We start from the raw sequence: 16,961 nt of genomic DNA on the forward strand, positions 1-16,961 counted from the left end.
CGAATCCGAAGAGTTTTCTTCGACCTGAACCGGGCACAGGCCATACAGCTGGCTTTGTTGTGGTCTGGGGACAGGCACTTGTTGCACACCGGGTGGACATCGATGTGCGGGTATTTTGCATTGCAAAGGGGACACCTCTTGAATGGACTTCTTTCCATTTGAGCTCGAAGATCAGGTCGAGTGTGGAAAGAAAAACCTGTTGAGTCCTCGATGTACTCTCGAAACAAAGGCACCGATACCGAACGAAAAGATACCGACGCTGTCGAAAGCCTTTTGGCTCTGTAGAAAGTTTTCCTAACTTTAGCTAAGATAGTAACATCCGAACCCAATGGCGGAAAAAACAATCTGAGGATGGAGAGGATGCCCATGCACACTGTAGTCCAGGGGAGGAGCCACCTATCTCGTGACACTTCGAAGACTCTTCCAGGACAACAATGTGCAATCATCCGGGCCCAACACTAGGCGGCGATCTATGCACAGATATGAATTCAGCAGCCCACATGCCTCGAACACTAGGTAAACTCCTGAAGGGCACTATCGAGACCAAAGGAGAGCACAGTGCACTGAAAGTGCTCGTGGGCTACTGTGAGCTGCAGGTAAATGCCAGTGGGCAGGGAGGACAAAGATATGTAAATAGGCGTCCAACTCCAAAGCTACAATCCAGTCTCCTTGCTCCAGGCCAGATAGGACTGGAGCTAGAGGGGGTATGTTGAACTTCTTGAATAAGTTGAGATCAGATCTAGGATACAACAATAGCCTGCATCCTTCTTGGGCACCAGAAAGTACCAGGAATAACAACCACAACCCATTTCTGGCATAGGCACCCTCTCTATCGCTCCTTTGGCCAAAAGAGCTGCCACTTCCTTGCGGAGAAGCGATAAGTGGACCTCCATCAGTTTGCCAGTGACACAGGTGATGGTGAATCCTGCTGCCCATTGAGTTCCTATGATGGTAAGCAGGCAGACGAGGAGGATTTGGAGGCTGCGGCTGATGGGGGGGTTGGTGGTCTGATGCGACTGCTGGCCAGCCAACCCACAGGGCCGATAGGGATCGCATCCACAGCCTCGCAGAAGTTGGAAAAGCTTGCACGCCGCTGTGGCTGGATGGGTATTGATCCGGATGTACACCCCAACCGTGGCCAGCAATGGAGTGAAAGGCTGATTGAGGGTGACGAGGGGCCAAGGAATCACCCAAGGACTTGGCCATAGCCCTGCTGTCCTTACAGTGCTCCAGTGCTGAAGAGACAGAAGCCATCAAAGGGCACATAAGAGAGGATTGAGAAGTCAGGCGTTCAATCAATCAATCAATCAAGGAATTGTAAGCGCACTACTCACCTGTGAGGCTCTTCAGGCGCGGATGGGGGGAGGGGGACCTAAGCAGCCCCGTTCAGTTGCAGCATCTCTGTAAAGATGTTTGTCTTGACCGCCACTGAGGGTGACTAAGGTCAAGGACCTCAGCCCCTGTCCACACCACCATAGCAAAGGACGCTCCCTCCTCTGTAGCCACAGTAGGGGGAGAAAGCATTCCAACATCTGTCCATATGTCCTTTCTCATAAAGTTGGTACATGTAGGAAAGTAGGATCTGCGTTCATGCTTACCCCCCACTTTTTGCTGGTGTCAGTATGTTTTTTTTTACTAGTCTGGCTGGGATACTGCTTATATCCGAGGTGACTACATTTAAAACCTACAAGTCACCCCTAAGGCAGGCCTTTCAATCCTAAGGGCAGGGTGCTTGGTTGTAAGTGTGAGGGTGTACTGCATGAGCAGGACACCCCCTGCAAACCCCAGAGTTGATTTTCCAGGCTTTGTAAGTGTAGCAGCCATTATATATATAGTGGCCATGCATCATTACGCAATGGCTAACTATATAGTGTCTGTGCCAAACCTGGGCAAGTTTGATATCAAATATGTTGGCATTCTATCCCAACAACATTACCGGTGTTGGGGTACGATTCCATGCACTGGGGGACTCTTTCAGGATGCCCCCAGTACTCCTGGTAACAGCCTTGCTGGGCCTGCCACCAAACTAGTGCTGCTGCTGACCAAAGACATGGTTCTTCCCCCAGGGCTGCTGAGATGAGCAGGGTAAGGTAGAACAAAAGGTTTCCTGTCACAGGAAGGTGTGACCACCTCCAAGACAGGACTTAGTGTACTGGGGCTGGGGTGGGGGTGCTTGCCGGCGCCTCCAGACTGCTTTGAAGGGGACATTTGGTGCCCTCCTTGCATGCTCTAGTTAAAAGCAGCATGGAGGTCTCCGCTCCCGCTCTGGCGTGAAACATATGGCTTTATGGGAGTGGGTACTTGGGCATTTCATTTCATTTCTTTTTTTTTGAAAACCTTTATTTATCGTAAACATAGTACACAGCGTCTGCCTACAACCACTGCGGGCCGGCCGCTATGACACTGTAAAACATTCCAAGGTACCTTGTGCTGCAATAAATGACAAAAATAACAACACTACGATGTACTGGCAAGGAACCACTGGAAAAGGAGAAAGAGGGTTTCATTTTGTAATTTTGGCGAATCATCCTAAAGTCAGACCGGGTAGCTGAGAGGGCGAGCCACATAGCAGGGTATCCACAAGTGAAACAACGTTATCAAACTCCTGGCATAGGTTATTACAAGCAGGTTACACTAGCGCGGAAGTGCATGTCGCCCCAGTTAGCGCCCGCCCAATCAACATATCAACTCAGGAGTTACGGACTAGCTTGTCTATGGTATACTAGGATGTAAGAGGGTTCATTCTATGGCATCAATGAAAGGATCCGACGACCTACATAGAGGCATATATTACGTGGGACAATTCGTAGGCAGGATATGCGCCCTCAAGCAGATGTATAGGAGGGAAGGAAAAGCAAAATATGCAATCATTCAGTAACTATGCAATAAAATCGATATCTTAGCCATAGAATCAATAAACCATGCAATAAAGACATAGACACAAAACGCAAAAATCGTCCCGGAAAGAACCAAACCCTGACCCCCCGTCTGACCCAAGTCATATGAGAAAGAAAAAGAGAAACAAGAGAAAGAACAAGAAAAAGGAGACCATAGAAACAAAAAGAAACGAAAATCAAGCCCCAGTCCCCCCCACCCTGCACGTCGAAGAGGCTACGGCCCTCCCCCCCAACTAACGTGCCTGTCGCCCCAGAAATACCCACATAAGGGAAAGAGAAGGGGGAAAGTGAACACAACCAGACTCCCGCCCCACCCCACCCGCAAAAAGCAGCTCAGGCTCGATCACAAACAGACTAACAGGTCGACAAGCAATGGCGGCGTCGTAGTATAGGTCAGCAAAGCGTCCACATCATGATGGGTGTCCGGGCATCTGTCCTGCGATATATAGAGGAAGGGTTCACCCCTGTCTCAGCTTGAACCGTCCGTTGATACGTAGCCACTGGATCCCCACACTCGCACAAAATAGCTCAGGGTCGATCATAGTTAAGCCAGTTCGTCAACAGGCAATAGCGGCGCCGCTACATAAAGCAGTAAGCAAGGTCAACACACCAGACGTCCGAGGATCCGTCCTTGTAACGCAGAAGAAGGGGTCACCCCTGACCCATTTTGACCCTTCCATCTAAGCGTGGCCACTGAAAGGTAGTAATGCAGTACTTCAAAAGATCAGGGTGGCAAGGTAAGCAAGGCAGAGCCGGCCGCACGGGTGATCTCGCCATCCAACGGCTGAGGAAACAATCTTTCCAAACGTGTAAGAACATCAACAAAAGGCCAGGCCACCTCACCAAGTCGCGACACAATAAGGGCAAATCAGATTCGATGGTCATAGGAGCCGTTCCGTGAAAGCGATCCGCCTGCAGCACAGGTCCAAGTCCCAAAGTCACATTCAAACAGTCGGCCAGCCAAAAGCCGCCTCCATTGCTGGCCAGGGTCCCCAACAGGACCACCCGTGAAGGCATAGTCACTTCTCCCATCTCCTGCATAGCGCTGTCTGTGGCCCCACTCACCGTCCGATCAGCAGGGTTCCCATCCATCGGCGAAGCTATAATGGCGTCCAGCCGTCTACCAAGGTCTTCGGCTCCCCTTATCCAAGCAGCACGGAGGGAGTTAAATGCAATCAGGATGCGTTGAATCGAGGGCTCCATCACGCGAGGCTAGACCAAGCGCATCCCCCGCAAAGTAGCGCCCTCACAAGACAGCGCCAGATGTTGACGCGGTGCCCCCTAGCCAAAAAGCTCCTAGGGGATGCATCAGACAGGGGCCGGCAAAGCACATAGTCGTGGGATACATTTCACCTTGTCCACCACGGCCGCAGGCAGGGCACTTAAACCTCGAGCATTCCATGAGAGACGCAAGCTATAGTCGCGCTTCATGGTACGGGGTCGTGATGCTCAGGATAGACAATAGGATTACCGATCCCCGTACCACTGAGATCCAGGACACACAAAGCACAGGGCTTGCTCCAACAAACAAGTTACACCACGCAAAGTCCGCTCCAAAATGGCGTCCCACCTCCGAGCAATTAAGCTATACAAGCAGCTTCGAGAACAAAGGGACGACCTCACAAGCCGATATAGTGGACTCCTCAATGTGTGCGTTCGTTTCTGGTGTTGCGCTCGGTCTCCGCGCTCATCTGTTTAGCTCCAATGCCATCTAAAGCATGTTGGACCTCCGGACGTCCCGGCCTGCACAGCCGCGGTCTCCGGTACCATCGACAGCCGGCGTCCGCATCCGGCCCCTCGGTGAGCTGCCCGACTCCATCACGGCTCAAGCGACAGAGAGCGGAGAAGGGGGATGCCGGTCTCGTCGAGCCCCAGGGTTTCAGTCAGTTACTCCCCGGTCCTTCCGACGCCGCAAAAGATCAGCGCCAAGCTGGTGCAAGCGGGGGAAGGCAGGATAATTCCAGGATTAATGCCGTGGCGAGCGGAGCTCACAGCCTAAGCGGCCATCTCGCTTCACGCTCGGCCACGCCCCCGGGCATTTCATTTCTGAAACACACTGGGGCTGGCTCTGGAGAGACACACCTAGGCTCAATCTCTCAATGTGGATAAGAGAGGCCCACTATAAAGTCCTATATGATTGGTACCTGTATACTACCAAACTGAGGAAAATCTTCCACAACACCTCAGACTAGTGCTGGAGGGGCTGTGGAATACTGGGTGACTTTAGACACATTTGGTGGGATTGCCCTAAAATTTGCCTATTTTGGACAGAAATACTAGCCCAGAGTAAAGACATTCTGGGGTACCCAATCCTGGATGACCCAGGGCTTTTACACTCTTAGGACTGTGCAATGACACCCTCAAGCACCAGACCGTGGGCGATTGGTCCATACTTTGGCTAGGGATTAGCGCTGCAAAAATGGTTTTGGCTGCTGCCTGGAACAGCACACAGACTATGGCAGGCTCTCACAATGTAGCGCATGGCAGACAATCGCTCTGACAACTTTAAATACTTTGAATATACCTGGGGGCTGCTGGTCACATATCTCTTCGAAGGTCTCCCTTTGTATGCATGCCCAATCCAAACAAGGGCTCTCCATCTCTTGCAATTCTAATACTGTCCAGCCTAGAAGATCACGGGGGGATTGAGAACCCTCTCTACAGACAATATATCGACCGATAATAGATACAAACTACCAGCCGTATCCTCAAACACTAGATCCTATTCCCAACTGCCGCTAGTTCATGGATGTTGGGGCGGGGAGAATGGGGTGGCTTCAGGGAAAATGGTGACTTGTTATGTGTGCTTACAGTGCCATGTTTAGACAATGTTCCCATTAGATTGATAAGCTTACAGAAAGCAGCAACTGATTACACCAATAGACACCATGTACTATGATGTAAGGACGGACAAGCAAAGCACTGTAATGCTGAGAATTTTGACAAAAAAGAAATGAAAAAGAAGAAGAGGCGAAGAGCTCCAGATCCACGTCTCAAGGTCCAAAAGAACTAAAAAGCGCCTGGGCGATACTCATATGTGGCCCTACTCGTCACTTCTGAGAGGAACGGAATCAGTGGGGAGTCACAAAGTTTTGAATCAGTGGTTAGAAGTAGCGATCAGAAACCTTCCAAAAGTGCTAAGTTCCGAAAATCAGAGATTTTGGTTTGATTGTCAAAACAGAGCAAATGATCATCTTTTATATTTGACATCCCTGCTACATTCCAAAAGAAGGGAGATCAAGCTTTATTTCATTTTCCTTATCAGTAGCGCTCGTTTCGGAATCAGCAATATTTGAATTAAGCTTTTGTGGTAACATAAGACTTACGTGACCAAATATGTTCTCCCTTGACAAAGTACATAATAAGGATAATGACAAATCCCTCACCTGTACACCACTGCTGGGATGCGTTTCCAGGATCGAAAGCTGGCAACACTTTCCAATTCTTTGTCAGTAATCCAAGCAGGTACGATTAGTTCCTGAGGATAGCTTGCACATAGCCTGATGGAAGAGAGATATTATGGAAAGTCAGTCCTCAGGAAGAGAAAACTCAAGGAACTTTCATACAAAATTGGACACAGTTAAATGAAGCTGCAACAAGGAAAAAGGCTCAAACCTAAAAGCGTCAGGCCAAATTTATAAGCTCAAGGAGAATAAGTGCGCATACAGGATACTGAGAGAGACAGACAATGGGATTACAAACGTCATCTTTTACAATTAGGCCTCACAGTAGCGAAAAGAGATATCCCCAGGGCCTGGAAGGCACCTAGGGCCCCATCGGTGGCTGCGTGGAAAAATGTGCTAGATTTTTGTATGGGGCTAGAACAACCCGTTTTACTCGCTAGGGAGTGCCTGCGCAAACATTACAAGATATGGGAGAGGTAAGCGGACTACCGGGGTCTAGAATTAGACCCGCCACAGGACAGAGGCATGCTTGCTGGACTGATTCATATGCATTTTTCTTGGAGGATGGTGGTGGGGGCAGGTTGGCTTGGAGGGACCAGGATCCCCGGGTGTGATGCTACGTGTTGGACAGGTTTATGTGGCATGGGCGCAATCTGGGAGGGGGTTTGTTATAATGTGGTTAGCTAATATCTATAAAAGTCAAAGTTATTATCATTGTATATTTGACGTGTGCAGTTGCCTCTGGAGTGCAGAGACCTGCAATTTATGTGAAACTAGACAAATAAAATATGTTTGAAAAAAATAAATAAGAAACTACTCATAGGTGTGGGGAATGTAACCTCTTGCCTCTTGTTTAACTGGGTCCTGGACAGAGAGTAAATGTAATTGCAAAGCCCCCAAAATCACATAAAACATTGATATTATGCTTCCAACAGGACAAGACTTTACATTCTTTTTCTTCTCTACCAATAATATTACAGAATTGATTATTTACTCGTCACTCAAGAACTGCTGAAAAATATAAAGAAATCATTAATTGAACCTCAATGCATCTCATTTCACTTATATTTTAAGGTAGTTCTGGAACTGGTGAAAACCGCTTCGTCCCAATAAACACAGAGAATGAATAGCAATCTACTTATCAATCAACACTATGTGAACAACAATTCGGGAAGCTGTATTGTATTCATTTTAAAGAAAACTTTGCTACTGTGAATGACTATGAATCTGTATGGAAGACATGAAAGCTACTATGAGAGGCAACACATTTTCTGAAAATTAAGAATACAATAGAGCACAATAAAAAAAAACCTACAAAAATAAATATCACTTAAATATGATAACTTGGCCATTTCCAATAATACAGTTTCTGGAGTTCAATCTGAAAAAGCAGGGTTTCTCTGTGTAGTGAACAAAACTGGCCACATACTGGCTAACTATCTCAAAATAAAAAATATTCTTAGTTAATATTGCAACATTAAAAGAAAAAGTTGGCCCAGCTATAAAAAATAAAAAAATTAAGATAGTTCGGATTTTGAAAGACTTTTTTACATGGAAAAGTAGATTAGTATCTTAACAGAATAAACCTCACGACGCTCAATGATGATTGAAATTACCTGAGAAGTTCAAATGAGATTCCGGATATCAGCCATTAAACAGATTTCCTTAGGCAAAGCTCCTGGGCTGGATGGACTCACAAACCACTTTCATAAACAAATGTGAATTATCCCTAAAGACTGCTATACTAAAACTTTGAGGAAGTTTCTGGGTGATGGTCAGTAATCGCTATTTCAGCAGATGAAGGAATTCCACAGGAAAAATACAGATAACTTATGGCAAGAAAAGCTAGATATTGTGCAATATCATTCATTATCTGGTACACATTGTAAAACTGATGCCAAGACCACGCTATCAGAATACAGAAAGTAATTGGTAAACTCATTCATATTTCCCAAACAGGTTTCACAAAAAGACTATTTTGTGATAACACAAGCCTTTGGGCTATGTTTATGTACCTAGCTAATGCCCTCGATTCCTCTGTGGCCATAGCGAACTACAAATGATGAAAAACAAAAACGACTGTTGTGCACCAAGTGAGTGCTCCAGAATAAAAATGGGGGCAAGAGTATCTAAGGAAGTTCCTAAGCCACATAGGGCATCTCCCACCCATTATATGTGGCTAAATAAGGATCCGGAGCCCTATCACTGGCTGGGGCACTGGAGGTTTCTCAATAAGAAAGATTCTGACGTTAGGGGAGTTTCGGACGTTGGCGGAAGTCAGGCAGATTGAACCAAGCAGTATTGGGGCAGCCGAGCCGCGAGTTACAATGGGCTTACAGGGCTATTGTGCCAAGTTTGAGCCCCAAGCCGTAAGTCACGTGCCCCTGAGTCTTGAGTCAACATGGGAGATTGACTGACTCCAGTTGTGCCGTGCCATGCTGGCTTGCCTTGGCACTGTGGTGGAGCAGGCACAAGGCGCCCCAGTCCCGACGCCGGCCAACAACAGCAGGGGGGGCAGTGGTCCAGAAGCCGGAGAGCCAGAAGTCAGAAGCCTGAGGTGCAATACCCGGGGCCTGTACCCACCTCACCCATCTTACCCGACTCAACCTGCCAACTAGGACAGCTACGTGCCGTGAATGGCGAGCAGCGAGCGTGGCCACCATTAGGTGTTGCCGTGGAGTGCGAGCCCGGGGAGCCCACAGAAGCTGATCAACTAGGTCAGGTGTGGCTTGTGGACCACCTGTGAGCCCTGCTCGCTCTGAAGAGGAGGGCAAATAGTAGGGAAGTGTATGGTTGGTGAAGCAAGGAAGACTGGAGCGGCCTTCTCTTGTTTTCTGCCATTGCTGCTGTGCTTTGTCCCCCGACCCCTGAATCTGTGCATCAATTCCAGGATCAAGACAGCCCCCCTGGTGGTCCTCCTGGTTAGGAGCTAAGGACTAGATCGGCTTGGGGGACGAGCCTTGCATTGACTAAAGCTGGTACCTTATTCAATTCAAACCCGACTCAGGTCACTACAGCTCAGGCGAGCGCTAAACCTGGCAAAATATTAAAATCGTCTCACCATGCCACAATACCGTAAGACAAGCATGAGGTCTGGGAAAGCAAGGTGGACCATCACAAACGTTAACAACCAGAAAATGAAAAACAAGATTCTTAGTGAATCCACCAACGACCACGGAAAAATGGCTATAACGTAAATAAAGGATACAAAGGCCAACAAGGACCATGTTATGTTGGTGGAAATAGTAAGAGCAACAGATAGAGCAGCATCGCCACTTGCGAAACCAATAAAATCTGCTACCAACCAAATATATACTCAAAATTTTCATTCGTCAAGGATGAAGGGGCTGTGCTTCATTTTGCCAATAAAACGCAAAAGTGGCCCCCTTCCCCACTACACCCAGAAAAAAACGCTCCAATAGGATTAGGTATATCAGACGAACCCACATTGGGCATTGGCAGCGGTAGAGAGCACTACTCTTAACAAAAGATTGAAAGAAGTGGATAAGAAAAATTTGATCAAGATCTGAAGCAAGCCAAGGATTGTAAAGACAAGTTTACCGTTAAGCACATTGAAAAGGGAATAAGGAGCTAAGGCATACCTCAGGAAATTCGCCTATTACTTGTATTACATGTTCCCTGGAGGCCCCTAGAATATCAATGGAACCAAATATTAAAATCCGGACTCGCCAACATGTAAAGATTGATGCGGCGGCGACACACCTGGAAACAAAAGCCCTCTTATCCATCTCCGACAACCTCAGAGAGCAAAACTGACGTTGCCACTTAGTTGAATCACCAACAAAAACTCAAAAAGCATGGGACCCACAAGTGAGCTCTGATGCACTAGCTCCAGATTATAATAGCCCCAACAAGAGAACACAGCACAGCACATCACATCACATCCGGGACCTGGGAAAGGATTTAATGAATAGTTCATAGACCCAGCTTCAGCTGGACAACAGTTAGAATTCATTCACAAGACTCCTAAGAGCAGAACAGTGAAGACTGGCGCTGAACGAGTAGAGAACACTAGTCTAGTGGCCAGCAGCAACAAGTTCTTTCTCACAGCAGAAGAGTGGGAAAAACTGGTCACTCCATATTCCTCAGAAGAAAAAGGTGACAATACATCAAGATACAGGAAACAACAAAGGATGTGACCGAGGAGTCATCAACTGAAGGGAATAAATTATGGGCCTCCCTTTTAAATACCATGCAACTCTCAACAAAGGCCATGGAATATCACTCAGATAAGATGGACATCCAACTAACTCTCCTTAATTGTTCAGCCACACATGTTACAAGCATTGACAACAAGCTGTCGGAATTGAACAATTTGATTAAAAGAGTTCAAGCCGAAACAGCAATAAGCCCTCCGAGCTGCGCTTGCTATTCAACTATAGATAAACTTGCTACTCTACCAGCAGTGATGGTAGATCTTCTAGTGGACATAAAAAACACAAACACCAAAAATATAGCAAATTTAAATACAGATGGAAATAGATCAAAAATCATACATGAAAGAGAACCCTGTAATAACGCAATAGAAGGAGCACTGCACCACTCTGAACCCAATAAGAATGAAAATATTTTGGACGGCGACTCCTCTGAGGATGGAAAGGATCTGTGGGAAGGAGAAGGAGTCGTTCTAGGGTCGATATACTGACTAATAAAAGGAAACAACGTCAGAAACAGAGAAGAAAAGGGAAGAACAAAAACTCACCTATAAAGTCTCTTTCAATTAGCGATTAAGACCCCGACAGGAACTCAAATAGATCAAAGAGAAACTGGTGATCCACCAATCACCTCGGTGAAGCAGACAATCACCAATTAATCTTTTCCAAAGGGGTCAGAAGAGGCAGGAAAGACACCCTGGAGTAAATGTAAGACCTCAGAAGCCAACAGACTAAAGACCAGGCCACAAACAACGTGGAAATGGCAAAAGTGGGGAAAATTGACTTTCAGGAAGCCGCAACCCTAAAAGTGCCCACCAAGCCAACTGAAGTAACCAATATTAAATTAAAAGTGGAAATAGCAAACGGGTACCGAAACCCAACCACCCCGAATATTATGGAGGAAGGAAACAGAGTCAAGAATTGAAACACTTCAAAACAGCTTCCGACGGGAGGAATCCAAGATAATTCTGGGAGATATCGGGGAGATATCCTAAATGGGAGCAATATTCTCCGGAGCCTGGTCCAGTCCATGTTTTGCATCACGCAGTCTAGCCAGTAGCGAGCAGAGCTGCGGGAGAGAGCTCCGTCACGTCGCTACCTGTTCTTGGCCCTCTCCCCGGTTATCACTTGGGGTTACCTCGGCTCGGGGCCCCGGAGCTGTACGGTCGGACAGAGGGGAGGTGCGCCGGTGCAGCTTCCTGGTGTGGACCTGGTGACTGTGCTGCTGGCTCTCGCTTCTACATCGAAGCCTCGGCGTCCTCCCGTGGCTGGTTCCCACTTCTGCCTTCACTTCTTCTTTGCGGTGAGCCCCGGTGGCTGGGTCCCGCCTTTGTTTGGAGTCTTTGGCAGCATTTGAGGATAGCGGGATTGGTTCCCCGAGGGTGCCTGCGAGTGCAGGTGCCGTGGGGCATTTATTCCTGCTGAATAAATGTCAACAATTACTTCCAATAAGTAATTGTAAGTGAGAGCAGAGCTGGGGGGAGAGCTGAGCTGCCTTTTGGTTCGGATGCCACAGTGGTGCAGCGGTGCTGTTCTACCTTAAACATTCGCACTGCTATAATTACTTTTTAAAGCACGCAAAAGCACACAAAGCCATTATGTATTCCTCATAGCTTCATCTTGATTTGGGCAAACATTTTACAATTAACAGTGAACATTAAGGACAATAATACAAGAATCACTACAATTGGCAGTATAAGCTCGCTTGAGCACGTATAGGAGGAGGAGTGCTGCAGATGTAAAACACGGTGGAGACTGTGGAATTAAAAGGAAGCTAAAAAGCAGGCCTAAAGGCATCCCGTTATTAACACCTTCAGCTCGTCATGAGCACAGGAGCACTGTACTGCATGACGAGCTGAGCTTGTCATGAGCATGGAAGGGGTTAAGTACCACCGTAAGCTACAGCACTTACCTCAACGAAAGCTGTGAGTGTGCGCGAGGAGGACGCAGGGGAGGCATAGCTGATCTGGACGCAACCTGTGTTCTCCCTGAGGTCCTGCTTACATTTGGGCTGCTGTTGCATAAGAAAGTAAAGATACTGGTAAAGGTAGTGGTTGGATTGGTTTCACTATGCGCTCAGGCAGAGAAAGAGCCTCTGCAACTAGTATAAGAAGAACAAGAAAAATTCAGGAACTAAAGGCACCAAAATTAAAAGCAAATGCAGTAGGAGGGAACCAATCTCTTATTTCTCCTATTGCACGAATGTTTGAAAAGTCCTCAAAAATCCTATTTAAATTTGATTTTATGAAGGATCCATTGGAGGCTATTATGTCAATGCAAACAGCAGTAGAAGCAAGCAATCTCCAAACACCGATTCAACCAGACAATAAAAATGTACAAAATCTCCGTCAAGTCTCAGATGCACAAACACTGAGTATGTGTATGCATCCTTTTGAAATGGAAAAAATGGTTTACAAATGGTTTACAAAACATAACAAAGGGTCATGTTACGGATCTCGAAATGTTAGGTGTAGTCCAATTGATTCAAAGCAAACAGAGTTAATTAGATACACCTGAAAGATCATTGGATATATCGACCGTCAGTATCCTGCCACCTTTGGAGGTAAATGTAATAATTGAGAAAATCAAATGGGAGCCTGGCACAGAGACTAATTCAATGTTACCAATAGCAAAACAAGAGAATTAATCAGAGATGGAACATTACCATGCAAAGTTAGTAGTGATGTCTGTGTAAAAGCTGATGGGGATATTGATCCTAACAAAGAATCTGACAAGGATAATAGTATAACTTATCTCCTTAACATGGATGACCAGGATGGATATGATATATAAAGGAGAATATAGAAAAAGTAAAGAGGACATACAGTTATGTAGTACACCGAGTGATAGGTGTACCTTTAATAACATAGCATCCCATTGTAATACAAAGAAAATATACGGAAAGCAATTAAACAATGAAGGGGGGTCTGAGAAGGGCACTCAAGTGCATTGTAATGTTGAAAAAAAAAACTGAGTAGCCAACAACACCATCATTCCAACAACAACTACAAGTAATAAGGAATTGGGGTCAATCTGGGATATTTTTTACCGTGCATCCGTTATGACATTAGAAGCTCTGACATTTCAATCAAATAAAATGGAGATTCAAGTGGATGACTTAACGTGATGGCAAGCTCGGTGGTGGGCATAGACCAGAAACTAGCCGAGTTAAATAGCCTAACAAAAAGAGCACAATCGCAGGCCTATACCACAATCATTGATTGCAAATGTGCCCCAATAATAAGCCAATTAATAACATTACCCCAAGCAATGATCACAATTCTTGAAGACGAAAGAATAAGTCTGCAAAATGGGAGATATAAGGAAGAAGGAGAAAAGTGAAAAACAGACTACACTAAATCAAAAAACGGGGCAAATCTTAAATGTGAGTCTGATCAGTGATCCCTCCCAGGGAAGTGCCCTACAAAGTGCTCAATTACGTTAACAGGAAATGACCAACAACAAGAAAGTAGGATCTCTGATGAGGCATAGAAACTGGACAACGTATGTAGGGGAGATACTGTGAAGGAATCAGTAATAAATTAATTTGAACCCTTACCATCAATAGAGGTGAAATCAACTAAGAAAAAAACGGGTATAACAGTAAAAAACGTTTTAATTCTTATCCAAGAATGGCAACAGCGGACAACAAAGGAATGGAAGTAGATCAGAGTCTAACACAGGATATAAAAAAATCAGTAAGTTTAATTGATGAAGAAACCCCTAGTAAGGGAGAGGAACGGGAAGAAAAATCGCCAAAATACTATTTATCAAAAAAGCATAAGAAAAAACTGCGTAAAGCAAGGAATAAGGACAAATCTAGCTCATTAATAACACAAGTTTTAGAAAGAAAGTCTAATGCTTTGAAAGATGATAATCCTAACCAATTGGAAGGCTTTAAGGGAAAACAAGTTAAAGAATCTCATTTGGATACAAGCTCTCTAACCAATGCAAGTATTAAGAGGTACTTTGCCTTATTTAACAAAGGAGCCGGGGAAAGTTACCCTAAAGAAGACACAAATGATACACAAAACTTAAAAGACAGAGATAATTTATCATCAACTAGTGAAGTAAAGTCTTATGACCCAGAAAGACACGGGAAGGTGAGAGGATTGTTAGGAGAAATAATATCAACAGATCAAAATGGAAAAGAAAAATTAACAAAACCAAGGATCACTCCTATCAAAGTAAAATCGAAGGAGGAGCAGAGTGTGAATGTAGAAAGACATCTCCTACAAACAATTCAAAGAACACTACAGGTACAGGTGGAAAAGATGGATAATAAAAAAATTCCAACCATAAATGAAAGGTTCAAGAGGGGAAGAGAGGATGAGAGTGAAAACCAAATACAACCAATATTTCAAAGAACAATTCAAGCTCAATATAATTTATCACACATAATATGTGAAAAGATGAAAACTGCTAAGAAGTTCGCTACAACAGAAAAAAACAATGACATGAGGAAAGAAGACATGGACAGTCAACTAACCAATAAAATTCTAGTTTCAACTCAAGGCATAAATTAGAATAGTCCACAGGATCGAAAAAGGCAAAAAAATAAGAGCTACGAAGGTATAAGGGTAACGACAAAGAGCCTCAACAGCCCTCAAAATATCACCTCATTCCCGCTATAGATTTGGGAAGTCGGAAAACAGTACATGATATACCGGCATTGATTTTTGTCCCTGAATATTGTTCAAGAGACAGTCACGATATCCTAAATAGAGGAAATATTCTCCACCTATTTAAATCTATTCGCTCAATAGAAAAAAATCACAAGTGAAAACATTGAATCCATCGAATTTCTTGCAAATCCCGATAATAGTAAGGAAATTACACTGATAACATTGGACACTATATTTGTAGCTAAACTAATTATAAATGTAAAGCTTAGCTGGGGAATAAAAATCAATAGGCCACAGCCTACAGTGTATCCAAAACCATTCGCTATACCATTACCCTTGAATCTCCACCAAGAAAATAAATTAAACTCACAGGTTCAGTCGGTGTTAAAAATAGCAATTGGAAAGACAAAATCAGTGTTTGAACAACCCTCGGATCCAGTGGAAATAGAAAAACCAATTGGAGTCAATGAAAAATAGATAGGTATGGCTCTACATGGCAGTAAACCACAATGACAGAATACAAAAGTAATGTCCAGAGCTAAAGTAAATGAAGAAAATGAAATATAAAATATATGCTCATGGAATATTAATGGCCTACGAAGAAAAATAAAGAATGCTTATTCATCACCAATGTCCAGTTATTATCATGTTATACTTCTACAAGAAACCTGGTCTACTAACTCTGCAATGCTTGAGGGAAACAAAAGATACTTTGAGCCTGCATCAAACAAAGTAATCGGGGGTGCCCCAGTGGGGGTTTAGCCACATTTGTTGCTCTAGAATTAAGAATGGAACACGAGCAAATCATTACAAATAACCCAAACTTATTGATAGTAAAGATGCGGTATATGAAAAATAATCACTTTAAAAACCTGCTTATAATAAATGTATATATACATCCCACGGCAAGCGCGAGAAGCACTATGACGACCACCCTGATTGCAATGCTATCTCAGCTGATGATGGATGACCCTTTCACAGAGTACATTATATCAGGAGATTTCAATTTAAATCTGTTTGTACCCAATATCAGAGATGAGTTCATTCAAGAACAAAATTATCTCTGGGCAATTCCGCGGCAAACACTTCCAACTATTCCTAACACCTTCAAAACCCAAACAGGCGCAACTTTTGTTAAAGACTTGGAAGCGCTGGGCCTAAGAATCTTAAATGGGAGGTTACCCAAAGACTCCCCACCGGCTTGGACATTTCAATAGCGGGATTATAAATCAATAATTGATTATACCATGGTATCCTTGAATATCTTTATTAACGTGATCTCTTTTTCAATTGTAAAAGCGTCGGAGAGTGATCACAGTCAACAAATTCTTATTACTAATTTGATTGTTAACAAGCATACCGAATATGGAACATTGCCAGGTCGGACGGGCTCAGTAAACTATAAGAAATTAATTTGGAAGGAGCACAATAAAGAAGACACTAACAAGACGGCCCTTAAATTGGTAGGAACATGTTTTGAAGATAACACTTTAACTGCAATTGAACAATGGGCTGATTTTATACAAAAGCTTGTTAAATCCATAAAGCAAATTTTTCAAAAAAGAAAAGGTACAAGCTGAAAGAGAAAACAAAATTACTCTAACTGAAACAACAAGGATTCTGAAAAGATCACGTAATCAATTGAGGAGACCGATAAAAAAGAATCCTAAGGATATGGATTTGGGTTTAAAACTAAAAAGCAAAATGATCTTTGTGCTAAAGTACTCTTTTGTAGTAAACAATCAAACTCCAGAAAATTCTGGATGTTGATAAACCGCTTAGCACGATCAAATAGAACAGCTGTAACATAAACCTTAACGGAGAACGAGTGGATCAGGTTCCTGTTTATACATCTAAATC

General features: G+C 44.4%; 1 protein-coding gene across 11 annotated transcripts in view; it reads right to left on the reverse strand.

Annotated features, from left to right (window-relative positions):
* Nucleotides 1-16,961, reverse strand: part of MTMR3 (myotubularin related protein 3) — a 1,591,444-nt gene that overhangs the window by 849,725 nt on the left and 724,758 nt on the right. For all 11 annotated transcript variants that reach the window (XM_086943220.1, XM_086943217.1, XM_086943214.1 and 8 more), the window contains one exon: nt 6,284-6,397. In XM_086943220.1, the coding sequence (XP_086799346.1) occupies nt 6,284-6,397 (114 nt within the window). The remainder of the gene's footprint in view (nt 1-6,283; nt 6,398-16,961) is intronic.

Source organism: Lissotriton vulgaris, chromosome 11 (assembly GCF_964263255.1).
Source record: "Lissotriton vulgaris chromosome 11, aLisVul1.2, whole genome shotgun sequence".
NCBI classification, from domain to species: domain Eukaryota; kingdom Metazoa; phylum Chordata; class Amphibia; order Caudata; family Salamandridae; genus Lissotriton; species Lissotriton vulgaris.